Source organism: Pongo pygmaeus, chromosome 1, assembly GCF_028885625.2.
Source record: "Pongo pygmaeus isolate AG05252 chromosome 1, NHGRI_mPonPyg2-v2.0_pri, whole genome shotgun sequence".
NCBI classification, from domain to species: Eukaryota; Metazoa; Chordata; class Mammalia; order Primates; family Hominidae; genus Pongo; species Pongo pygmaeus.
The window spans coordinates 219,677,969-219,704,255 of record NC_072373.2 but is presented as its reverse complement, the minus strand read 5'-3'; the positions used below and the strand labels follow the sequence as shown (position 1 = coordinate 219,704,255).

Below are 26,287 nucleotides of genomic sequence, written 5' to 3'. Positions count from 1 at the left end.
CACCAGCCCTTGGCTCCTGGTGTCCTGCGAGGCTGGTGGCTGGCATTCTGGCAGCCTGGGCCTCCTCCTACTGCCTCAGTCTGGGCCGGATCTGGGGTCCTGAGTGTCTCTGGCTGCAGGGGGCACCCAGGCTCCCTGACTGCAGGTCCAACCAGTCCCACATCCCTCTCTTCCTTTCCATCACCAGATCCCAGCCGTCCACGATTTTGGCCTGTTCATGTCTCTCATCGTGTCCTGCTGCTGGCTGGCCGTGCTTGTCACCATGCCTGCAGCCCTGGGCCTCTGGAGCCTCTACCTGGCACCGCTGGAGAGCTCCTGCCAGACCAGGTAAGTCGGGAGGGGCCTCTACCCACAGCAGGGTATCCACAACAGGCCTCTGTGAGCCACTCAGTGCACCAACCTCTCTTCCAAAAGCCTTCTGTATGCCCAGCCCTTTGCTAGGCAGGGAACAGGGAAGGAGAAGGTGCTTCCATTCAGTAACTGCAATTCGGGATCACCAGTGCCACCAGGAAGTGAGCAGAGCACTTTTGTCCAAGATCTTATGACATCACCATTCACTTCCCAAAGGACCCTGGGAGCTGGGTTCTCTTGCTGTGCCCATTTTACAGATAGAAAACAATGACTCAGGGAGGTTGGGCAGCTTTTTCAAGGTCACCTATTTAGTAGGCAGTAGAGCCTGGATTTAAACCCAAGAACTCTGCCCCCAGATCCCACGCTCTTAGCCACCACGTTACGTGTCCTCAGGTTCTCGTCTTTAGATGTAATGAGACGTGTGCAGAGTTGAACGGGTCAGTTCAGAGTGGCTGCTGGAGGTTTAGGGGGAACCTGGTGGTTGGGAAGATGGAGGGGGCCTGGTGGTTGGGAAGATGGAGGGGGATGGTGGTGGAGTTGAATCAGGCCTGGGTGGCTGCCTGGGGTTGGAAGGATGGAGGGTCTCTGGGCTTGGAACAGGGCCCACTCACTGTGATAAAGGCCTCGGTCAGTCGTGTTCAGGGACCCATGACAATGTCCGCTTGCCCGTGGTGAGCCCTGGAGGGGCTGGAGGGAGAGAAGGGCCCAGCGAGGAGCTTAGACTTGGGCCTGAGATGGACTCCCCAGCTCTCCCCACTCACATCCTCACCCTTCAGGACTCCACTGTGGTGGTGTGGGTTGGCACTGCACACAGGTGCCCTGGCGGAGGCACTGTTCTGTGTACCATGGGCGCTCAAATTTGACTGTTTTCTGTGGCAGTTTCACGATATAGAAGCAGCGTCGTGGGGAAAGGGTGCCTTTTTCTGATCTCTACAGAGATGCCAAATAAGCCCCACCTCCGCGCCCCCCCTGCCTGGGGTTGTCTCCCCAGTGGTCCTATTGGGCAACAGTCGTCTTCCCAGTCAGTCAGATGTGGGCTCCAAGCCCAGCCTCCTCCCTCGGCAGCCATGAAACCCTGGACAGGTGACTTCACCTCTGCGTCTCAGCTTCCTTTTCTGTGAAATGGTTGTGACGTCAGCAGCACTGTGATACCTGGGTTCATCTGTGTGTGAGTCCCATAAGGATTAAGTGAGATAATCCACGCAGGGCTCCCAGCTCACCGCTGGCACGTGGCAGTGGTATTAGCCGCACACACAGCGCTCGTATCAGCCGTGAGGATTATTCTGGTGCCCGGTCCCTAGGGTGGGCTGTGTCTCTCATGTGTTCACTCCAGCTGAGACCTCGGCCACGCAGCTACACCCTCAGCCCAGCCCTGCTCCCTCCTCCTGGCTCCCCTGAGTATTAAGTTGGTGGCAGAGCCCCTGGGCCACACAGCAGCAGAGGAGTGAGTCCCCTGATTTGATTACCTTAGTGCCCGGGCCGCTGTGTGTTGTCATCCCCTCTTCCTGGGTAATGTTTGCTGTCGCCGTTTGTCTCTCTGGAGGAAGACTGGCACCTGAGGGCCCTGGGGTAGATGGTACTAGAAAGAAACCAGGTGACCAGCTCCCAGAAGTCTCGGGTACTCATCCTGTGTGTGATGTCAGCAGCACTGTGATACCTGGGTTCATCTGACCCTCAGGGCCCTGCCCTACCCTCCCTGGGTACCCAGGACCCTCTGGCTCACCCCTGTGCCCTACTGTCTCCACAGCTGCCACCAGAATTGCAGCCGCAAGAGCTCCCTGCACTTCCCCGGAGACGTGTTTGCCGCTCCCGAGCAGGTTGGAGGCAGCCCCGCCCAGGGCCCCATACCCTACCTGGATGATGACATCCCCTTGCTGGAGGTCGAGGAAGAGCCAGGTGAGAGCTGGCACAGGCATGCCCTACTGACCCCAGTGAGACTCAGCGCTGCCTCTGCCAGGGGAGTAACACTTGACAAGTTGGTCCTGAGGCTGGGGACTGGACAAGATGGCCTGCGGGCTTCCTCACCAGGCATCTGGGCTTCCCTGGAAGTGAGCATGGACCACAGTGGGCTTTGACTCAGGCTCTGATGGGCCACTGCTCTGCCCTGGCAGTGTCACTGGAGCTGGGAGACGTGTCCCTGGTGTCTGTGTCCTCGGAGGGTCTGCAGCCAGCCTCCAACACGGGCAGCCGCGGCCACCTCATTGTGCAGCTGCAGGAGCTGCTGCACCACTGGGTCCTGTGGTCAGCCATCAAGAGCCGCTGGGTGATCGTGGGTAAGTGGGCCCTCCGGCCCTGCCCCCTGTCTCACAGCTCCACCCCCAAAACACACAGGAACTGGGAGCCCACCCCCTCTCGCAGATGCCCCAGGGTCAGAGGCCTGGGCTGGGGTCTCTCCCTCTCTGACCCCCTCCCCTTCCTGTGCGGAATGAAGCTGGTCATGGCGGCTGTTGCTCATTGGCCCCTGCTGTGTGCCAGCCACTCACACTGGGCAGTAGCACAGAGCATGCCACACATGGGCCCTGGAGTTAGACCCACTTGAGTCTGAGTCCCAGTTTGGTCGCGTCCTAGCTGTGTGAATTTGGCTATTCCAGTCTGTTTAGCACTCGGTTCCTATTCTGTAATTGAGGATGAGAACGGTGGCTAGGAAGGCAGCTGTAAGTGGAGAGTATGTATTAAGACCTCAGCCCAGTGCGTGGCATGCGGTAAGTGCTCAGTGAATGTCAAGTGCTATTGTCATTGTCATCTTCGACAGTATTTCAGAGTTGTGTGAGATCAAGTAGTGTACCAGCTCTTCATAAACTATGAGGTGCTCTGAGGTGGTGGCCGCCTCTTGTCCAGGAGTATTAGATTATAGCTTATAGTCAGACCCCACGGGACACCACAAAGCCACTGATCCCTGGCCCTGTAGGACCATCCCCAGCAAGCTTTGCCCACGGGCTGGCATGCAGGGCCTTCCCCCGTGCCCTTAGGACACCCGCCCCCCAACAACCAGAGCAGCTGTCTCCTGGCACTTTGGAGCCCCGCTGGGAATGGACCACCTGGGCCCAGCCCCGCCTGGTGTAGCGCCCTTTCCTCACAGGGCTGTTCGTCTCCATCCTCATCTTGTCCCTGGTGTTCGCCAGCCGGCTCCGCCCCGCCAGCCGGGCCCCGCTACTCTTCCGGCCTGATACCAACATCCAGGTGCTGCTGGACCTCAAGTACAACCTGAGCGCCGAGGGCATCTCCTGCATCACCTGTTCAGGTGAGGCTTCCAGCCAGGCCGTCCCCGGCCCGCTCAGGTGTCCAGGTCCCAAAGGCTGTTGGTCTGAGAGATGCAGGATCCAGGGTCCCCATCAGTGCCTGACCTCAGGCAAATCCCACTCCCCTCTGAGTCCCCATGTTCCCACAGTTCATTCAACAGATGCCTGCTGGGTGCCTGCTGGGTGCTGGCTCTGGGGAGGTACTGTGGGGGAGGCATAGGCTTCCCAAGCTCAGGGAGTTCACATTCTAGCTCTAGGGACTGGTCACTGTAATAGTAGATCTGAGCTTTGGTGGAGGAAGAATAGGGTGTCTTAGAGGCCCACATCATGGAAGGCTTCCTGGAGGAAGTAACGTCTAGGCCAGAACTCACAAGAATGGGGAGGAGTTAGCCAGGCTGGGAGGGGAGAGGAGGAAAGAAGAGGGGTTAACCAGGTGGGGAGGGGAGAGGAGGGAAGAGGAGGAGTTAGCCAGTTGAGGAGGGGAGAGAGGGAAGGGGTGGGGTTAGCCAGGCTGGGAAGAGAAAGGAGGGAAGAGGAGGGGTTAGCCAGGCTGGGAGGGGAGAGGAGAAGGGGTTAGCCAGGCTGAGAGGGGAGAGGAGGCAGGAGTCTAGGCAGAGGAGAGCACCAGAGGTGGGAAAAACCAATGCCACGTTTGAGAGAGGCAGTTGCAGGAGCTAAGGCTGGCCCAGTGGACTGGGATAGGGCAGGTGGGCTGAAGTGAGGGGTCTGGATTTTATTCTGATTGTCACTGGAAACTAGTCACGTGGTTTAAGTGGAGAAGCGGGGTGAGGGAATCTCCCACGTGCTGTGTGGAGGTGGATTGGGGCACTGGGGTGGAAGCTAGCTGGGATGCTGAGAGTTGTTGATGCTGGGACCAGCGTGCTGACGGCAGCGATGGTGGAGTCAAGAGGTTTTTAGGAGGTGCTTTCCATAGGACTTGGTGACGGAGTGGGAGTCGGGAATGAGCCAGGAGGAAAGATAGAGATGGCTCCTTGATTTTGAGGTAGCTGGCCCAGGCCGCGTTTTACAGAGGGAGCAGGCGAAGTCAACCCAAGGTCATCTGACTTTGCCAGGGCAGTTAGAAACCAAATGAGAAGACGCCTGGGTGAGTGCTTCCAGCTCACAGGAGCAGATCTGCTGGTGCTGTAATTGCCTTTAGTTAATTAGGGCGGTGCTGAGATTAACCTGGCATTCCCCTTGGTAATAGCAGCCAAATGAGTGATAATCCACTGCAGCTCCGAGAGGCACCAGAAGAGCCCCTCGCACTTCGGAGCCAGCCCTGGCCACGTCCTCAGCTCCTCTCCTCCACTGCCAGGACGTGGCATTGCTCCCCATCATCACCGCTGCCACAGACCTCCTGCCCACCCAAAGGGCCTGCTCCCCTTCCGCAGATGGACAAACCCCGAAGCTCCCTGACAACATCTGGGGCCAGGACCCAGCCAGAGCCCAGCCAGGACCCAGCCAGAGCCCAGCCAGGACCCCCGCCAGAGCCCAGCCAGGACCCCCGCCACAGCCCAGCCAGGACCCCAGCCAGAGCCCAGCCAGGACCCAGCCAGAGCCCAGCCAGAGCCCAGCCAGAGCCCAGCCCCTACTCCCTGTGCCTCTTCCTCTGGGAACTGCCTCTTGGAGGGACCCCTTCAGAGTACAGCAGAGTGCTTCGGCTTTACAAAGGGCAGGCGAGGCCAGAACCCAACAGGGCTGTGAGTCCCTCCCTGGGCAGGTCCCTTCACGTCTGCTTTCCACTCCATCAAGTGGGGTTCATGGGAACAGCCTCAGGATGGCTGTGAGGATTAAAACTTTGAAGGTATAGTTCTCTCATTTCTAATTTAAAAAACCCAAAGAAAGGGCTAACACACAACGCTTGAGGCAAAACAGGAGTATATGTCTCCCACCATGTCTGCCAGCTGATGACCTTGGGTCACTCTAACAGTCACTCCTGTTAATTGGATGCAGAGGATGTGATGTCCCACCCCCGAGGGAAGTGTGGCATCATCTCCACCCGACAGAGGCGGCAGAGTGGCACAGAGAGGGTGAGCACGGGGCAGAGTGGCACAGAGAGGGCCAGCAAGGGGGCAGAGTGGCACAGAGATGGCAAGCAGGGGGTAGATTGGCACAGAGAGGGCGAGCAGGGGGCAGAGTGGCACAGAGAGGGTGAGCAGGGAGCGTTGCAGTGTTTTTCTCTGGGCAGGCTGATGGTGCATTTCTCTGGGCCTAAAATTCCTGTAAATTTGGTATTTGATTTTTTAAAAGTTCTTCCTAGTTTCTTTCTGACCCCTGACACCCACCCCCTCCAGTCCCTGGGCCCCAGTTCCTGAGACTGTCTCAGATCCCAGCCTCTTCCCTCTGCCCATCGGGCCCAGGCTGGGATGTCCTGCTGTCCTGCTGTCCTTCTGTCCTTGACATGGCGTTGGGGGGCAGGTCTGTTCCAGGAGAAGCCCCACAGCCTGCAGAACAACATCCGGACATCCCTGGAGAAGAAGAGGCGAGGCTCAGGGGTCCCCTGGGCCAGCCGGCCTGAGGCCACCCTGCAGGGTGAGCACTGGGGGTGGAGGGCAGGGAAATCCTCCCTGGTGCTAGGGTTGAAGGCCCTGTAAGGGGAGCAGATAAAATTCCTTCTGGATTCTCCTTCAAGAAGGAGATTGTGTGTTCCTGGTCACTGCAGAGGAGCTAGGGGGATGGGGGGTGAATTTGGGGCCCTCACCTGCCATCCCGCCGGGACAGTAGGCTCCCGCGACACCCTGGTCTGTGGTGCCCCCAAAGCCTCCCTGTGCACCAAAGCCATCCTGAGTGTCCAGGGGCAGAGGCGGGCATCCTGGGCCCTGAACACTGGCTTGTCCCTGCTGGAGTCTCCCTCAGAGGTGGGTGCTGGGACAAGTGTACTGGGGGAATGAATGCCCCATCAGGCAGCTGTGTCTGTCCCTGTCACCCTATGGCACTGTTGCCACCTCTGTCCTACTACTGTCACTCCCAGCACCAGCCCTGTACCAACACTAGCACATTTTCACCAGGATGCCCTCCATCACTGTCACCTCCGCTATCTAGGCCACCCCATCCCCGTGACTACCACCTCCCCCACCATCTGTACCACCCCATCCAGTGCCCACCTCCCCCACCATCCCTCCTACCCCATCCCTGTGCCCACTACCTCCCCCACCATCCCTCCTACCCATCCCTGTGTCCACCATCCCTGTGCCCACCATCCCTGCCACCCCATCCCAGTGACTACCACCTCCCCCACCATCTCTGCCACCCCATCCCTGTGCCCACTATCTCCCCCACCATCTCTGCCACCCCATCCCCATGCCCACTATCTCCCCCACCATCTCTGCCACCCCATCCCCGTGCCCACTATCTCCCCCACCATCTCTGCCACCCCATCCCCGTGCCCACTATCTCCCCCACCATCCCTGCCACCCCATCCAGTGCCCACCACCTCCCCCACTATTATTGCCATGGACCTGGTCCAGTAGAGAGGGGCACAGCCAGCATTTTGAGATGAGCCCAAGGCCAGGACTGAGCTTGTTAGTCGACAGAGCTGAGGGTGGGCTGCTCCAGGGTCAGGAGAAGCCAGTCGAGGTCAAGTCCACCCCTCTTTCATCCCTTATTTGTCTGTAGATTTCCCAGGCACTGTGTACATCTCCAAAGTGAAGAGTCAAGGCCACCCCGCTGTCTACAGGCTCTCCCTCAATGCCAGCCTGCCTGCCCCTTGGCAGGCTGTGTCGCCTGGGGATGGAGAGGTGCCCTCCTTCCAGGTGAGCCTGGGCTGTCGTGAAGTGAGCCGCCACTGGGGGTGGTGGGGGGCTCTCAGGGCCACACTGGCGGACACTGGCCACATAGGGAGGGAGAAGCAGCTTTGAGGATGAAGACCCCCCTCCCCTAAACCAGCCATGTCTATGACAGGGACCTGCCGAGTGGTGGCAGCGTGGGCTTCTGAGTCAGCCAGGCCTGGATTCAAATCCTGGCTCTGCCATTTATTAACTGTGTGCCTTTGGGCAGATTACTTACTCTCTGAGCCTCAGTTTCCTCATCTGTGACATGGGGATGCGACAAGCACCAGCCAGCATTGTTGGAGGTGTGTGAGGTGAGGCCTGTGCCGTGCAGAACGCCTGGGTGCAGTCCCTCCTCAGGCAGTGGTGGCCAGGAATCTTGCTGTCCTTGGTAGCTGCTCCAGCGCTGCAGAAAGGAGTCCCCAAGCCCAGACTTGAGTTTTCCCCTTCATGGGGGTCATTTGTATTTCTTTTCTTTTTCTTTTTTTTGGGGGTGGGGGGAGGACAGGGGCTTGCTCTGTCACCCAGGCTGGAGTGCAGTGGCATGATCATAGCTCACTGCAGCCTCGACCTCCTGGGCTCAAGCCATCCTCTCTCATCAGCCTCCTCAGTAGCTGCAACCACAGGCACACACCACCACGCCAGCTAATTTTGTCTTTTATCTTTTGTAGAGACGGGCTCTCTCTGTGTTGCCCAGGCTCATTTGTGTTTCTTTAACATGGTACATGCCCTCCATGGTGACAGGGACATGTGCCAATTCGTTTGTTCAGGATTTATATTTCCATTTGGAAGATGAGGTCTCTGAGGCTTTTCTTGCCTCTAAGCCTCCGCATGTGCTGTTCCCACTGCCTGAAAAGCTTTTCCTTCAGCTTCGTGCGTGGCTGACTCCTTCGTGCTTGTTCAGGTCTCGACACGCCTGTCGGGCCCCACAGAGCCCTGCCCCGGCGCCTTTCTCGCCTTGCCCTCCTCTCCCTGCCATTTATCCTGTCTTATCTTCCTTATTCTTGGAAGCCATCCTCATTGCCAGCTCCAAGAGGTCAGGTCCTCTCCCTGCCATTTATCCTGTCTTATCTTCCTTATTCTTGGAAGCCATCCTCATTGCCAGCTCCAAGAGGTCAGGTCCTCTCCCTGCCATTTATCCTGTCTTATCTTCCTTACTCTTGGAAGCCATCCTCATTGCCAGCTCCAAGAGGTCAGGTCCTCTCCCTGCCATTTATCCTGTCTTATCTTCCTTACTCTTGGAAGCCATCCTCATTGCCAGCTCCAAGAGGTCAGGTCCTCTCCCTGCCATTTATCCTGTCTTATCTTCCTTATTCTTGGAAGCCATCCTCATTGCCAGCTCCAAGAGGTCAGGTCCTCTCCCTGCCATTTATCCTGTCTTATCATCCTTGTTCTTGGAAGCCATCCTCATTGCCAGCTCCAAGAGGTCAGGTCCTCTCCCTGCCATTTATCCTGTCTTATCTTCCTTGTTCTTGGAAGCCATCCTCATTGCCAGCTCCAAGAGGTCAGGTCCTCTCCCTGCCATTTATCCTGTCTTATCTTCCTTATTCTTGGAAGCCATCCTCATTGCCAGCTCCAAGAGGTCAGGTCCTCTCCCTGCCATTTATCCTGTCTTATCTTCCTTATTCTTGGAAGCCATCCTCATTGCCAGCTCCAAGAGGTCAGGGACCGTGCCCCTCAGAGCCTGGCACAATGCCTGGCATGGGACAGACATTCAGTGAACGATTGTTGAAGGAAGAAACGAGGCTTAGAGAGGGAGGAAGGGATTTGCCCAAGTGCTGAACTCAAACCCAGGCCTCCCAAGCCTCTGCCCAGGGCTCTGTCCCCGACTCCGAGGACTGGGACAGGGTGAACTATGCCGAGGAGGGAGGGGACGGAGCCTGAGCCTGGCCCGGGCTGAGGCAGCCCCCCCGAGTCACGTGTCTTGTCTCTGTCAACCCACTGCTTAGGTGTATAGAGCGCCTTTTGGTAACTTCACCAAGAAGCTGACCGCTTGTATGTCTACAGTAGGGCTGCTCCAGGCGGCGAGCCCCTCCCGCAAGTGGATGCTGACGACCTTGGCCTGTGATGCCAAGCGGGGCTGGAAGTTTGACTTCAGCTTCTACGTGGCCACCAAGGAGCAGCAGCACACCCGGTAACAGAGCCTGGCAGACAAGCCGGTGCCCATCAGCCCGGCTGCTTCTTTGCCCTTTTCTCTCTTTTCTCTCTTCTTTTCACGTGAGGGATGCCAGCAGGCCCCCTCACTTTTTTTTTTTTTTCTTACTCTGTTGCCCAGGCTGGAGTGCAGTGGCACAATCTTGGCTCACTGTAACCTCTGCCTCCCAGGTTCAAGTGATTCTCCTGCCTCATCCTCCTGAATAGCTGGGATTACAGGCATGCACCACCACTGGTACCTGCTTAATTTTTGTATTTTTAGTAGAGATGGGGTTTTGCCATGTTGGCCAGGCTGGTCTCAAACTCCTGAGCTCAGGTGATTCACCTGCCTTGGCCTCCCAAAGTGCTGGGACTACAGGCGTGAGCCACTGCACCCAGTCCTGAGGGATGCCAGCAGATCCCTTTAAGAAACTGCTGGCCAGGTGCGGTGGCTCATGCTTGTAATCCCACCTCGGGAGGCCGAGGTGGGCGGATCACGAGGTCAGCCGATCGAGACCATCCTGGCTAACACGGTGAAACCCCTTCTCTACTAAAAATACAAAAAATTAGCCGGGCATGGTGGCACGCACCTGTAGTCCCAGCTACTCAGGAGGCTGAGGCAGGAGAATCACTTGAACCCAGAGGTAGAGGTTGCAGTGAGCCAAGATCACGCCTCTGCACTTCAGCCTGGACGACAGAGCAAGACTCCGTCTCAAAAAAAAAAAAAAAAAAAAAAATTAGAGAAAAAGAAACTGCTGTCCATCTGTCCATTTCCACCTACCTGCTCAGATGGGTCTCTGCCCAGGGCTGGGGAGTGGAGAACATTGGCAAAGAGACGGGCCCGGGAGCTTCTCCCTACCTTGATAGCTCCTCAGGGGTTGCAGTGGCTACCTGACTGTCCCTCTGGCATACCAGGCCCCTTTCCATCTCAGGCCCTTTGCATTTGCTGTTCTCTGTGCCTAGAATGCTTTCCCCCGCTCCTCAAGTGCGAGACAACTTCTCAAGATTCAAGTCCCTGTCCAAAAGTCACCTCTTGGGAGAGGCTGTCCCTCTCCAAGTGCCACATCCAGCCTCTCTCCATACATCACCCACTGCTCTCCTGGCCCCATTGCCACCTGCCACCATGCTGACCTGCAGTGTTACCTGTCTTCCCACAGGAGCACACAGGCATCCTGTGGTAGCACCTTGGCCGTCTCATTTGGTGCCGCCTCCCCAGCACCTGTCACGGTGTCTGGCATAGTAGGTACAAATAAGTACTTGCTGAATGAATGAATGAGTACACTCCGCACTTCCTTGACAAGGCACTCACCCACACTCTAAATATATCATTAATTCAGAAAATGTTTATTTAATGCCCCCGCCCCTTCCGCTGGAAGGAGAGCGAGGGGAGGACCCCTGTTGTATTCACTTGCCACAGGCCCAGTCCCTGCTAGCGCCCAGTGTGAAGTCGGGTCCCCACTACATGCCGAGTCAGAGGCTGCATTCTGTGCTCTCGGGGTCTCCACGCCATCCAGGGGCACCTTTTCTGGGGTTTCATTCCCCATGTTGTAAACACAGCCCTGCATCTGTGCAGATAACAACTCCGTTTATCTGTGGAGGCCATATTAGCCAAAGGTCTCCTCTCTCCGCCGTTCACTGATTTAACAAACTGTGGGCTTCAACTGTGCTGGCACTGTGCTAGGGATATGGTAGTGACAAAGACAGATGTGACTCCTGCCCTCGGGCCGTCTAGCGGGAGACAGGCCGCTAACAAGTAAACAGCAATATCATTACAAACTATGATACGTGCTCTGAAAGAAATAGCCTCACTGTCATTGTGGTGGAGAACAGTGGTACAAGGCCATGCTCGATGACACACAGGGACTGTGGTCTCTGACAGAACTCGGTGATACACGGGAACTGTGGTCTCTGACGGGGCTCGGTGACACACAGGGACTGTGGTCTCTGACAGAACTCGGTGATACATGGGGACTGTGGTCTCCATTGGGGCTCGGTGACACATGGAGACTGGTCTCTGACGGGGCTAGCTTTGGAGTGTCAAACATCCACAGGAGCCTGAACTCTGCATGGGGCTGAGGGCTGCAGCTTGGGCGCCAGGGAATGGCAGAGCAGCACCCACTGGGTCCTTTCCAGCCTGGGACCCTGACTCGGGGGTGGGGACCCCTCTGCCTGTCCTCCCCTGAGCCCCAGGCTGGGCTCACTCTGCACAGACACATCAGTGGCCAGGGGTCAGGCAGGCTGCCTGGATAAGCTGGAAACATTCTAGAAAGAACTTTGAAGTACACTGGGTCTAGTGGTTAGCCAGCTGTTGACCCTGGAGCCCTTCCTTCCTATAGAATCTAGAGACTCCCTAACTGTTGGGGTTGAGGCAAGGCTGGGGGCTTCTGAGCGAGGACTGCTAGGGTTGTCCCTGGGGTCCCTCCTGAACCCTCGTACCCCCTGGGGACAGTTTGAAAGCTGCTGGTCTTCTCCACCTTTCATGACTCCTGTGGGGAGACTGAGGCAGAGGAGCAGGGCCTTTACTAGGTTCCCATAGTCAGCCTTGGCAGGGGCGGGGCTTAGAACAACCTCCAGACCCCCAGCCCAGGGCACTTTCCCCAGCCCTCAACCTGAGAACAAATCTTCATGCCAGGGCAGAGCCCAAGTCCAGACCCTATGACGCCCCAGCCCCAGTCCCAACCCTGGCCCGCTGGCCTCGCCTCCCCTGACTCCTCCTGGCCTTTCCGGCCTCAGCCCGGCCTGCATTGCCTCCACAGGAAGCTGTACTTCGCCCAGTCCCACAAGCCCCCCTTCCACGGGCGCGTGTGCATGGCACCCCCTGGCTGCCTGCTCAGCTCCAGCCCCGATGGGCCTACCAAAGGCTTCTTCTTTGTGCCTAGTGAGAAAGGTATGGCAGGGGCACACAGGGGGGGACCTCAGGATCTGAGACCTCGGGACTCAAGAGCTGGACCCCGACTTCGCTTACAGCTCTGACTCCCTGTTCGCAGTGTCCAAGGCCCGTCTCTCGGCCACCTTTGGCTTCAACCCCTGCGTGAACACAGGCTGTGGGAAGCCAGCGGTGCGGCCACTAGTGGATACCGGGGCCATGGTCTTCGTGGTCTTTGGCATTATTGGCGTCAACCACACTCGGCAGGTGGACAACCACGTCATTGGAGACCTGGTACGGGGCACGCGTCGGGCAGATGCCGAGGGCCCCAGCTGCAACAGTCTTGCAAATAAGCACCTGTCCAGGGAACCATGTCCAGCTCCTCACACCCCCTCTTGGCTCCTCGATGGCTTCTCTAGCCCAGACAGAACCTCGATGCGCTCCTGGGGGTCCGGTTTTTCTTGAGGACTCAACAGCGTTGACCTCTTAGACTCACCCAGGAATCTGGATTTAGGGCCCCAGCTGGATGCCCGTGAGGGACTGGAATGGAGAGAGGGCAATCCAGGTGGACACCTCCTTGCCTTCCCCCTTCCTCTGCGCTCGGCTGTGGCTTTCTCCTCTCTGAGGCCTCCCTCCCTCAATGCACTCCTGTCCAATGTGAGGCTCTTCAGTTTTTGAAAGCACTGGTTGAGCCGGGACTGTTCTGGGCACGTAGTGGGTGCTAAGGATTCCTAGGAGGAAGGACAGGCGGGTGTCCTTTGCCTTTATTAGTCACAGCCCAGCGGGGTACATGGGAATGGCAGCCATGGAGTAAGTCGGGGGCAAGGTGCGGAGGAGATCTGCGTGCTCAGTCAACACTGGGCGTCTGCAGGCGCTTGGAGCAGGCGTGGGGGGACCAGGCAGGTCCTGCAGGACAGTGAGGATGTGGCTGTCTGGAAGGGTGGGGAGAAAAGCAAGAAGTCCAGGTGAGAAGGTGGTGAGGGAAGGGGAGGAGGTGAGACAGAGGGTCCTGTGTGGGGTGGGCAGTGATGGGAGCAGAAGATGCTGGCGGGGGCAGGGCAGAGGGTTAGGGTGGGGCAGTGGGTGAGCAGTTGGAGACTGGCAACGTGAGGGTGACAGGTAGCAGGAAGCTGCTGGAGGTTCTTCCCCGGGGTTGGGGGTGAGCACCCAGGACTGAGTCCCCATCTCACTGAGCGACCTGGGCCGGCTTGTGTCTCCTTGGGAAAGGGTAGTGTTGTCTACGACAGCAGCTTTGACCTCTTCAAGGAAATTGGGCACCTGTGTCGCCTCTGCAAGGCCATTGCAGCCAACTCCGAGCTGGTGAAGCCGGGCGGGGCCCAGTGCCTGCCTTCAGGTGTGTGGGGTGTGGGGAGCTGGTTCCTCCAAGGGAGGATGGACTGATTGGGGAGGCACAGAGGCCGTGGTCCAAGGTAGACAGCCCGAAGGACACAGTGTCTGGCATGTGGGGGTCTTTTGCAGATGTGTATCTGTGCTGAGTGTGTCCACACCAGGGTGGGGTGTGTGCCGGCAGTCGAGGGTTTTTGGATGTGAGCAAGCTTGTGTGTCAACAGGACTGGTGCAGAGGTGCACGTGTGTGGGATGTGGGGTCCATCTGCAGGAGTAGCTTTTCCAAAATTAGTGGGTGGGGCCAGGGGCTGGCCCACAGCCAATGTGGATGAGGTCACCGCCGGGGTGTCCCTGGGAGGGGCCCACATGTCATGTTCCACCCCGATGGCAAATGCATGTTGTAGGTTTCCCAATGCCATTGCCAATGGTTACAAGCACTCTAAGCCTCAGAGGTACGTGAGTGTGTGGGCACAGGTGTGATGCAGGGGGACAGGCTCTTCCAGGGCCACCATCCACTCCCTTTCTTGCCTCTCCCCTCAGGCTACAGCACCTCCTCCTTCCTGCAGATGTTGCACCCTGAGTGCAAGGAGCTGCCCGAACCCAACCTGCTCCCGGGGCAGCTGTCCCACGGGGCAGTGGGCGTCAGGGAGGGCCGCGTGCAGTGGATCTCCATGGCTTTCGAGTCGGTGAGCCCAGGCAGCCTCGCTGGGTGCCATGCTGTGTACTTGCCCTGGGTGTGCCACCTCTGATCCCAGCCCTCTTCCCAGATCGGGGGGAGATGCTGAGGCCCACAGAGGTGGAGTGACTTGCCGGAGGTCACACAGTTAGTGGGTGTCAGTGTCGAGTGCGAAACCAGGCCGCCTAACTGCAGAGCTCTGCCCTTTCTTCCCCATGGGCGGCCTGCCAGTTCCCTTCCGCCCACCCTTCCCCTTCCCTCCCTCTCCACCAACCGGAGATCCACGGTATTTTTTAGTCTCTGGTCTGTAGGGGCCGGTGGAAGTCCAGGATGCCCCCCTCTGCCACTGTGGGAGGCCAGGTTGGGGCCCCAGACCCTGAGTCTGGCCATCCCCCGTACCTTCCTGCTGCCTCTGTCACCCCTGGACTCTCGCTGGGCTCTGCCCAAGGAGGCATAGGCACACCTGTGTGCACATACCCACACATGCACACACTCCTGACCTGGGCACTGTGGGGACTCTCGGCCCTGGCACGTGGCTCTCCCAAGCTTGGCAAGTCCGTCCCTGCTGCCTCCATGCAGAGACCTGGGCTCAATCCTTGCTGGGATCCTGGTGTGCTCTGTGTCCGTGAGCAAGTTACTCATCCCCTCTGGCCTCATCTGTAGGAGCAGGTTGAAGATCCCTGCACCCCTCTGGCAGGTGTTGGAGATAAGAACACTTGGGAAAATCTGGGGACTAAGAATCAATGTGACAGCTTAACCAGGGAGGTAATTCTCCTCTGGCCCCCCGCCCTGACTTCTTTCCCACTATGTATTTGTGTTAACTCATTGCACAAGCAATGAAACCAGCCCACCAGCCAGGAGGGCCTCAGAGCCCTCAGCGAGCCCCCAGGCAAATGCAGACACCAGTTCAAAGCCCCAGATGGGTCTTTTTTAGGTTATGTTTTTTTTGCTGTGGTAAAATATACATAAGGTAAAATTGACCATCTTAACCGGGTTTTTGTTTGTTTGTTTGTTTGTTTGTTTTGAGTCAGAGTCTCACTCTGTCACCCAGGCTGGAGTGGGAGTGCAATGGCACGATCTTGGCTCACTGCAACCTCCACCTCCCGGGTTCAAGCAGTTCTCCCACCTCAGCCTCCCCAGTAGCTGGGACTACAGGCGCACACCATCACGCCTAGCTAATTTTTTTTATTTTTATTTTTTGGTAGAGACAGGGTTTCACCATATTGGCCAGGCGGGTCTCGAACTCCTGACCTTGGGTGATCCACCCACCTCGGCCTCCCAAAGTGCTGAGATTACAGGCATGAACCACGGCATCTGGCCTGAACCATTTTTAAGCATACAACTCTGTGGCATTAAGTATGTTCACACTGTTATGCAACCATTACCATCATCTACTTGCAGAGCTTTCTTTGTCTTTCCAAACTGAAGCTCTGTCCCTAGTAAACACTAACTCCCCCTCTCCCCTCCCACAGCCACTGGCATCTACCATTCTACTTTCTCCATGAATTTGACAACTCTGGGGGCCTCATGTGAATGGAATCATACGGTGTTTGTCCTTTGGTGACTGGTTCTTTTTTTTTTTTTAATGGAGTTTCACTCTGTCGCCCAGGCTGGAGTGCAGTTGCGCAATTTTGGCTCACTGCCACCTCGGCCTCCCGGGTTCAAGCAATTCTCCTACCTTAGCCTCCCAAGTAGCTGGGATTACAAGCGTGCGCCACCACGCCTGGCTAATTTTTTGTGTTTTCAGTAGAGACAGGGTTTCACCATGTTGGCCAGGCTGGTCTCGATCTCCTGACCTCAGGTGATCCGCCCACCTTGGCCTCCCAAAGTGCTGGGATTACAGGCGTGAGCCACTGCGCCCAGCTGGTGACTGGTTCATTTTACTCAGTGCAAGGTTCACCATGTTGCAGCAAGTGTCAGAACTCACCTCCCTCTGCAGGCTGAAGCCCCAGGCAGTTCCAGGGAGGAGAGAAGTCCCCACTCAGGCTCACCACACGGCAAGGCGCCCACTTCCAAGCTGACCCCACCAGCACTCAGACACGCACGCGCACACACACACACGCACGCAGACCTACCGTGAACTGGCTTGTGCTCAGCAAGAGCAGAATTGATGAGCAGATACCTTAAGAATCTTTTAGAGCAGGGCGAGTGCCTATTTCTCTCATTCATCATCCATGAGCACCCCTCGGGGCTGGGCACTGTGGGCCAGCCAGGCTGCTCCTGCCCTTGCAATTCACAGTCCCACCTGCCAGGGCCAGGCAGGTTGCCAGGCAGTGACAAGAGCAGGGGAAGCACTGAGGGTTTGGAGACACTAAGGAGGCCCACCTTGGAGCATCAAGGAAGGCTTCCTGGAGGAGATGGAACCCCAGAAAGCCCTGAAGGATGAGCAGGAACTGGCTGAGCAGGCAGAGGGAACAGCATGCACTCTGTGTGGACAGGAGAGCGTGGGGGGGCCCTGGGAGCTGAAGGGGGTTCTGGTGGGCAGGGACTGTGGTTGCATGTGCACCAGTGCTGCTGTCACAATCACATGATGCCTCCAGAAGCTGGTGGGGACTCATTTTGGATTGAATCGTTGTTCATACCCTCCCCAACACACGCAGCACTCCATTGGTGGCCACAGAACAGACCAGCCATGCCTGAGAAGGGCGGGTGGGCCACAGCCCCTGCCTGTCTCACCAGCTCACGTCTCCCCCCACAGACAACGTACAAAGGCAAATCCTCCTTCCAGACCTACTCGGACTACCTGCGCTGGGAGAGCTTCCTCCAGCAGCAGCTGCAGGCCTTCCCTGAGGGCTCAGCCCTGCGCCGGGGCTTCCAGACCTGCGAGCACTGGAAGCAGATATTCATGGAAATCGTAGGCAAGCGGCAGCCTCGCCCCTCCACCCTGGGTGGGCAGGAGGCAGAGGGACCTGGGGCCGGGAGGGCACAGAGCGGCCTGAGTCACACTCTCCATCCTGGCCAAGAGCCCTGGGGAAACCGGGTGGCACGGTGGCTGGGACATTGATCAGAGGCTGGAGTTTGGGTCCTCTCCTGTCGGGGGCATCTGGCCACGTTCTCTGATCTGGACTTTGGCCACCTAAAAAGTAACAGTCATGACCATGGTGGCAGCTGCCAGTTACCAGCCCCTCCTAGGTGCCTAGGCTCCGGGCTGAGGGCCTGGCCCGTGTTCTCTTCAACTCCAAACAAGGCCAGTAGGGTAGGTCCTGTTATGACCCCGTTTTACAGACTGGGAATTGGAGTCTCAGAGAGGTCAAGGGCTCACCCTAGCAGCACAGCTTGCTGCGACCGCCCACAGAGCAGCACACTAAGGCCCTGTCCTCCCTTGCAGGGGTGCAGAGCGCCCTGTGCGGCCTGGTGCTATCCCTGCTCATCTGCGTGGCCGCGGTGGCCGTGTTCACCACCCACATCCTGCTCCTGCTGCCCGTGCTCCTCAGCATCTTGGGTACGTGGGCGAGGGGCTGGTGGGCACCCGGCCGGTAGGAACGGGAACAGGCCGTCTCCCCGGTGGCCCCAGGTAGCCTCCAGGCCTCTGAACCCTTCACTGTCACATCTCGGCGGAGGCTTCCCCCACCCCCACCCCAGGTCACAAGACCTGCCAGGTGCCATCTGGGACAGTGGCTCACAGGACTGTCTCTCCTGCACGTCTGTGATCCGGAGCAGAGCCGGGGTACCCAGGTGGTAGCCCTCAGCTCAGTGATGTGTTGCTGCACCTGTCCCCTCCCTCGGGGGTCCTTGCTGCACCTGTCCCCTCCCTCAGTGTGCCTTGTCTCTCCTGTCACCTGGGGGTGGGGGCTGGACTCCAGACCTCTGTTCCCCTGAGGCCTCCAGGGCGGGGGGTCTGAGCTGCCTCCCCTGCTGTCTCCTTGCAGGCATCGTGTGCCTGGTGGTGACCATCATGTACTGGAGCGGCTGGGAGATGGGGGCCGTGGAAGCCATCTCCCTGTCCATCCTCGTTGGCTCTTCCGTGGATTACTGCGTCCACCTGGTCGAGGGCTACCTGCTGGCTGGAGAGAACCTGCCCCCCCACCAGGCCGAGGTGCGCACCCTGCCCGCCTTACCCACCTCCCACTGCGTTGGTTCTTCTCCCACCCTCAAGGGCAGCTGAACATCCCAGCACCAGGACCCCCACGCAGGCTGTGTTCTAGAAACTAAGGTTTCCCAAAGCTGATCCCCAAGCCCCAGGGACTCAAGTTCTAAGGTCCACACTCCCCCAGCCTCAGGCTCCCCAAGTGAGCAATGAGAGGGTTGGACAGACGCAGGATTCCAAGGGAGCCCGCCTGCTTCACGCTGCCCCAAGTCCATGGCTCATTCTCCTTACAGCCATGACCCAGAGGCCACAAGTCTGCTCCAGCCCCTGGTGGCTTGGTGAGGACATGTTCACATACTCAGTGCCAAAACCGGCTCTGGGCCTAATAACGATTTTTTTCTTTAGTTTGGAATTGCGTTGGTGTGAAAACATTCACAAATATGTAAAAATCAAATCAGTTACGCATTTAACTGCCTGTGGTCAAAGGAACAAAATAAGTTCCAAGCAGGGCTCCCATTTATGAGGACCTACTGTGCAGACCCTCGCGTCCTGTTGCCATAGCAACACCCACCTGGTGCCTACCCTCCCAACCCAGAGGTTGGGCCTCATCCCAGTAACAGAGCAGCTTGCAGCTCTCATCCCAGTAACAGAGCAGGAACCTGGCCTGGGGCGGGGGTGCACAATTCCCCAGGTGCTGGCCAGAGGGGTCCCGCAGGCAGGCTGGATTCCCAGCTCTCCTCTTGCCCCCCAGGACGCCCGAACGCAGCGCCAGTGGCGCACGCTGGAGGCCGTGCGGCATGTGGGTGTGGCCATCGTCTCCAGTGCCCTCACCACGGTCATCGCCACAGTGCCCCTCTTCTTCTGCATCATCGCCCCATTTGCCAAGTTCGGCAAGATCGTGGCACTCAACACGGGCGTGTCCATCCTCTACACGCTGACCGTCAGCACCGCCCTGCTGGGCATCATGGCGCCCGGCTCTTTCACTCGGACCCGGACTTCCTTCTTCAAGGCCCTGGGTGCCGTGCTGCTGGCAGGGGCCCTGGGGCTGGGTGCCTGCCTCGTGCTTCTGCGGAGTGGCTATAAGATTCCCCTGCCCGCAGGGGCCTCCCTATAGCCCAGGACGGGCTCTGGACACTTGCATCTTTGGTCCTGTGGGTGGGGGGACAGGAGCTGCTTCCCAGCTCCGCTCCAGCTAGCTGTGTCCCCAGGCCTGGGCCCAGGGCGCCCTGCGGGCCAGCGTGGAGGCTGACACCCACACAGATGGTGTGGACCACGCTGCCTTTGCGGAGCTGGGAGTTGGAGACGGCGGCCACCCCACAGGCCGGGCTACTGGCAGCCACACTCGGCTTTTTGCCCAGCCAAGAGACCAGCCCTCCTCCCATGCCTTGTCACCATGGGGGTCAGGTTATTTGTGTAGGGGGTCTGCCTCTCACACTGCCTCAGTGCTCACAACCTTCCAGTGTGGATATTACAGGGTGGCCCCCATTCTACCGATGTGAAAACTGAGGCGCCAGGACACAGTGGCTGCCCTGTCGCTGGATCAGTAGCAGAGCCAGAGCTGCCTCCAAGCTCCATGCTGCCCTCGGGAATCATACAGGAAGAGCACAGTGGATCCAGGGTGGGGGCCTCTCACCCACTACCCCCGCTCCCCCCGCAACCCTCCCCTTCAGCTTTACGGTGGCCAGTGCTGAATGGCCCTGTGGCCCTCCATGGGCCTTTTGGTCCTGGCCAGAGAAGACAGAAGGACCCGGCTTGGGCTTCTGCGTGTCCTACCCCTGACCCCAGCCTCAAGGGGCCCCTCAAAGGCCCTCTCTGGGGGCTCTGGGGCTCAGCACAGCTTTCCTCATGGATCTAAGCCCCCGTCTTTCCCACCTGAGTCTGAGTGGATGTTTTGGGGGATGGCCCCTGTGGGGAGGAGCTGCCGTGCCTGCCGCCTGCTCATGGCAGAAGGTTCCTATTAAAATGACACAGGATTGCAGACCGCTGCTGTTAATATGAGCATTTTAAGCACCGCTGTCTCTACCGCGTTTCTAAAGTTGAAGTGACCTTGGGCGCTGCCCAGCCTGAACCTGGCGCAAAGGCTGGGGCTGGCACCAGAGGGAGAGGTGGGTGAGCTGGAGGGTGACCGACCTTCCTGGAACAGGTCACAGGGCGCTCTGGGGGAGGTGGGGTTCAAGAGATGCTTCTCTCTTTAAGGGGTCCAACTGGCTCCACAGAGGGGGCATTTTGAGGATGCCTTTGGTGTGCCGAGTATCGTGCTGGGCACTGAGCTCTTTCCCTGGGGACAGATATTGCCACTGGGCTTTATGAGTGTGGACTCAGATTGAGCTGGAATGAATCCCTGCGGGTGGGAAAGACATCAAAGGGGGTTTCCAGGCCAGCCCTCCTGGCCTTCTGTAAATATTAACTGGGGGCCTGGGGATGCAAGACAGACGTACACCATTGTGTCTTCCACTTAGCAAGTGTTTGTTGAGGGACTGTCAGACCTTGGCCCACCATGCATAGTGAAGAAAGGCATCAAATAAGCAATGAGTGAGCCTAGCAGGCAGCACTGACTGCCAGAGGCTCTCCTCAGAGTTTGTGTCCGTGTCCTGGAGCTGCCATGAAAAAGCTCCACACACTGTGTGACTTCCACAACAGAAGTTTATTCTCACAGTTCCGGAGGCTGGATGTCCAAAAGCAAGGTGTTGGCAGCGTTGGTTCTTCCTGCAGGCTTTCAGGGAGTCCGTCTCCTGCTTTTCTGGCTTCCGCTGGTTGGTAGCAAACCAGCCTTGCTGTCCCTTGTCTCCAAGAGGCGTCACTCCAGCTTCTGCCTCTGTCCTCACATGACTTCCTTAGTCTGTTTCTGTTTAGGTCACGTTCTTTCTTTCTAAGAGGGGCACCAGGCATACTGGATTAGGCCCCACCTTAATGACTTCATCTTAACTTGATCATCTAAAAAGAGCCTATTTCCAAATCTCGCATTCACAGGTATCCATCCAGGAGTTAGGACTTCAACATCTTTCCAGGGACACAGCTGGGTTCCCATGTGTGAGCTCACTTGTTAACCATAAGGAATAGGTGTTGTCACACCCATTTTGCACACGGGGCAGCCAAGGAACTGAGATTGACTTGCTTGGATCACGCAGCTACTGAATGGTGGAGCCAGGCTCCGAGCCCCACCAGCCTGTCCTCAGGGTGTTTCCTCAGCCATTAAGATTCACAGCCCCCCAATACAGTCAAACAAAGGCTGATGGTGGTTACAGGGTTGTCTGAGGTTGGTGGTCAGATCAAGAGGCCTGTTCTTAGAAAATCTGGAATGATAACCTTGTGTTTGTACAATGCTTCATAACTGAGCATCTTTCCATCCAACATCTGGAAAACCTGGACCCTTGGAGGCCCAGCCAAGAGCGTGATGGCTGAGGGGAAGGACCATGGCCCGAAGCACACAGCCCTGAAGGGGCTGATCAGGGCACAGGCTGGGTTCTGACCTGGGACCTACTGGTGGCGGTCCCCAGATGTGCAGGAGGCCACATCTGCAGGGTCAGTCCTCATCCAAACGACCACCTATGCAAGGGAAATGGGGCAGGCTTGGTGGGAGGAAGCCTGGTAGGAGCAGAGGGGAGGGGAGGGGGCTGGCAAATTGACAGGATGCCCCAGAAGGTGCTTAGAAAAAGGATCTGCATCTCCAAGTGCTTGTCCTGAGACCTTCCCAAAAGCTTAGTTTTAATATGGAGATAGAATCATTTGCATATCATTTGCATGCAGTTCAAATAATGCCCATTTGGCCAGGCGCAGTGGTTTAGGCCTATAATCCCAGCACTCTGGGAGGCCGAGGCAGGTGGATCACAGGAGGCGAAGAGTCCAAAACCAACCTGGCCATCGTGGCAAATCCCCGTCTCTACTAAAAATACAAAAATTAGCCGGGCATGGTGGTACACATTTGTAATCCCAGCTACTTGGGAGACTGAGGCACAAGAATCACTTGAACCTGGGAGGTGGAGATTGCAGTGCGCCAAGACTGGGCCTGGGAGACAGAGTGAGACTTTCTCAAATAAATAAATAATAATAATAATAATGCCCGTTTGTAAAGAAACCCTCACCTCGCCCATCTCCTTTTGTGGTACAGCTCTTCTTCCTTCCCCTGGCCTCTGTCTTTTCAGCGTGTTGTGGGGATTTTGGGCAGGCAGGTCCAGGGTGGAGGAGCCAGGCCCTATGTCACTGTCATCTCCCCCAGGGTGGCGAGGGCTCCGTGGCACATGTACACCTCTGATGTAACCCTCATGCTCCTGTGAGTGGAGTTCCCATTTCACAGATGAGCACTCAGAGGCCCAGAGAGGGGAAAGAGCGCACACCCAGCATGCTGCCAGGCAGCTTCCCTCCCCGCCGGCCTCTGGCCAGGGTCACCCCTGGGGATGGCATTCTCAACGCAGGTCTGTGTCTCATCAAAGCTGACCTGTCTGGCCCTCATCTGGCCTTGTGCGGTGCCTGATCTGTCCAGCTCTCGGCGGGTGATAGTTCCTCCAGGCGCGGGGCCACGGCCAGGCTGGGGAAAGGCTGTGAATGTTTGGGAGTTTCCAAGAACTCTGGCCACACAACCAGTTGCCTACTTACCTCTAAATAGATCCCCCTTCATCTTGTTTGTGAATACTGGCACCACAGGGTCCCAGAGGCGCAAACTCCCACGAAAAGAACCTTGACCTTCCTTTGCCACTGATGCACAGCTCATGGTCTTAATGAGCTTTGCTGAGCGTTAATGAGATGCTCTTTGTTAGCTCGGGCACAGCAGGTAGCCCGAGGTCTATGAGGATGTGCAGACATTTAGCGTGCCAAGGTGGCAGCGCATGGCACAGAGGAGGAGCTAAAGGCATGAGGAGAGTAAGAGGAGAGGGACCCCTACCCCCTGCCAAGGTTCCCTGAGCCCCCGCTTCTCTCTCCTTCCCCTTGGAGACGAGGAGGTATCAATGTGTGCTTGTGTGTATGGAGCGCCTGCCTTGCCTGAACGAGAATCTGTGCGTTCTCCGGAATCTTTAGAGCACTGGTCAGAGGGAATGCTTTTGCCCTATTTCACTGCTAAGCAACTGAAGTCCAGAGACATGAGCTGTGCCCAGGTCCACCCCACCAGGTGACAAGGGGCCTTGAGGAAGGGCAAGGTTGTGCCAACTCCCATGTCCACCCAAGGAAGCTGGACTTTATCCTGGAGGGAATGGAAATTACAATGAAAGGTTTTTAACAACAGAAGACCATTTTATGTTTATCCACTCAGTAAAGATCTACAAGGTTGATAGCACGCTGATGGCCGGGCTAAGGGGACACGGGCTGCCACGCATTGCTGGTGGGCATGGAACAGATTCCACTGGAGTGGAGGGTAATTTGGCAGTCACTATCAAAATTACAATCTCACAGTTCTTTTGATTGAGCAATCCTGCTTCTGAGGATGTATCCTGCAGCTAAACTTCCTGCGCTGGCCAAGTGTGGAAGTTATTCACTAGAGGCTTGTCTGGTGCAGCAAAGGGCTGTGAGCCCCCCGCATCCATCGGCACAGGGATGGTGGAACATTCTGTAGCCATATTAAGAACAAGGAAGCATTCTATGTAACGACATGAAAAAAATTGCCAAGAGATATTACTACGGAAATGTATTATCTAGATGATATTTTGTAAGCAGCGGAGAGACGTGGCTGTCATTTGCTCTTTAGAAAGCTCTCTCTGGCTGCAGTGCTGAGGGTGGAGGGGAGGCAGAGAGAGCAGGGAGGAAGGAGAGAAGGAGCTCACCCTGTTCAGAAGGCATCAGCAAGTGTCAACTGACTTGCTCTGCCCTGGAGGCGTCGCCAGGAGATGCTGGCACCAGCGCCAGCCACCCTCCCTGCCTTCCCTGAGTCAGGACGCGGCGGGACCGCCCTGGCCTGCTCCAGAGCCAGAGTCCCAGTCAGAAGCTTTGGAGCATTGAGCAGCATGACATTGCCTGATGCTGCTCCCTTGCGCACCCTTGTAGTTGAGCAGAGGGGGTGCTTGGGAGGGGGCCGCATAGGGTAACAGAAAGAGGCCGGAGTTCGGATACAGCCATCCTGCAGTGCAGTCACAGAACCCTTCCTCACCCTGCTTCCGTCAACCATGTGAATGTAGGCAAGTCACATTCCCCATCTTAACCTGTTTGCCCATCCATTCAATAGAATAATACCCATCGTGCGTGATCGTGTTTTAATAAGATGATGTTTGCCAAGGGCTTGGCCACAGCGATACCTCTAAAACCATCATCCCGACATCATCGTTGTTATGAAACAGATTTCTCCCAACTCAGGACAGCATTTATGCACTTGGAATTGCGAAGCACTTCGATAAATAGCAACTATTCTGTCCCTGGCTGGTCCCTCTCCAACTGCTGGTGGTATATGTTTTCTTGTCCTATTGACGTCGGGCCCAGCCATGTGATTTTTGTTGTCCCTGGGGATCTTGTCAAGAGCGAGGCCAGTGCAGGCTTGTAGTTCCTGTCCGAGGGGACCTCCCTGTGCTTCTGTGCCTCCCTGGGAAGAGCAAGCCCCAGCAAGCCCACTGGTTCCAGCAGGTTGAGAGACACATGGAACTCACTTGAGCCAACGTGTGGCCTGGAGCCAGGTTGCGCTGGTCTTGGTATAGGTCAACTGACTCCCAGCTGACACCAACAAGTAACTGTCATGCAAAGCCATGGAGTGTGAGGGGTTTGTTTCTCAGTTTTACTGCAGCAATAATTGCCTGAAGCATTGCCTGTTGCCTCCAGAATCAAACTGAATTTGCTTCACCCAGCCTTCCAGGCCCATTAGGGTCTCAATGACTTCTGTGTTTTTATCTCATGTCACTGCCTCCACGTTGCACCTCAGGCCTCAGCAGAACCAACTTTTCAGTTCCTCAGTTGTGCCGAGCTGTGGCTCCCTCACTGCCTAAACACTCCTCCTGCACCTGCTACACCTTCATAGCCTCCCCCTTCTCCTTCAGGACGCAGCTTCCTCCAGGAAGCCTTCACTGGTGCCCAAGTCTGGGTTCGTCGTCCTGGTATATGAACACACAGCGCTGTACTTCCTCTTCCCTGTGTTGTTAATGACCTGGTACTTGGCTCTGTCCCCGCACTGTGGGGAGAAGTCATGAAGGCTCCATGAAGACAAAGACTGGGTATCCCCAGTTCCTGGCATATAGTCTATTCATCATAAATATCTATTAACTGGACACATTTTCTATCCCTTCAAGCCTCAATCTACCTTTCTGTAAAATGGGAACAATCTCATCAAAACTGGGGCAGAGCAGTGTCCTGGCCTGTCCTTACTGCAGCAGGAGGAGCCAGCACCACACCTTTCATTCTCCAGCCACCTCTGCCTGCCCATCCCTACTTCCCATCCTCCTCCTGCCTCTTCTCCAAGGAACTCCAGGTGAAGATGCGGATTGTCAGCAGAAAGTGAATGCCCAGGTCTACCTGACAGGACGCTGTTTGTACTTACCTGGTTTGCATGGGGAGAAGAGAAGAGCTTCCTCCGGGGCTGTCCCCAGTCACTCCAATCTGCCTGCCCAAGCGCCTTCAGGGCTGATCTGCCTTGCCTTGTTGGTGAGGACAGGCAGAAGCCAGGGCACCAGGGAAAGAGGGTGGGAGGGAGGGAAGCTGAGCTGTAACCGAGTCCCTTCCACAGGCCTCCTCTCCACCTAAGCTCGCTTCCTCTCCACTACCCACCCCGCGAAAAAGGTGCAGTCCCATTTCTCAGAGAGAAAAGTGACTCACCCACATTCATCGAGTGGTGGGATTGGAAGCCAGGCCAGCTGACTTCAAGGACAGTTTGCACTACGTATGAATGCCTCACAGGGAGCAATGGCTCGGAGGGCCTCAGTGATGCAGGAGGCATCAGAGGAGAGAGAGGGCATTTGTGACACTATTACAATA

General features: G+C 57.0%; 1 protein-coding gene across 1 annotated transcript in view; it reads left to right on the top strand.

Moving 5' to 3' along the window:
• DISP3 (dispatched RND transporter family member 3) overlaps window positions 1-20,414 on the top strand; it is a 37,689-nt gene extending 17,275 nt beyond the window's left edge. Inside the window, exons 7-21 of the mRNA XM_054447515.1 lie at window positions 188-327; window positions 2,099-2,247; window positions 2,463-2,624; window positions 3,431-3,592; window positions 6,009-6,122; window positions 7,206-7,342; window positions 9,307-9,491; window positions 12,247-12,377; window positions 12,478-12,650; window positions 13,584-13,710; window positions 14,244-14,389; window positions 17,078-17,237; window positions 17,708-17,821; window positions 18,249-18,415; window positions 19,158-20,414. Coding sequence (XP_054303490.1) covers window positions 188-327; window positions 2,099-2,247; window positions 2,463-2,624; window positions 3,431-3,592; window positions 6,009-6,122; window positions 7,206-7,342; window positions 9,307-9,491; window positions 12,247-12,377; window positions 12,478-12,650; window positions 13,584-13,710; window positions 14,244-14,389; window positions 17,078-17,237; window positions 17,708-17,821; window positions 18,249-18,415; window positions 19,158-19,520 — 2,430 coding nt within the window. The 3' untranslated portion in view covers window positions 19,521-20,414. The remainder of the gene's footprint in view (window positions 1-187; window positions 328-2,098; window positions 2,248-2,462; window positions 2,625-3,430; window positions 3,593-6,008; window positions 6,123-7,205; window positions 7,343-9,306; window positions 9,492-12,246; window positions 12,378-12,477; window positions 12,651-13,583; window positions 13,711-14,243; window positions 14,390-17,077; window positions 17,238-17,707; window positions 17,822-18,248; window positions 18,416-19,157) is intronic.
• Window positions 20,415-26,287: the final 5,873 nt, after the last annotated feature.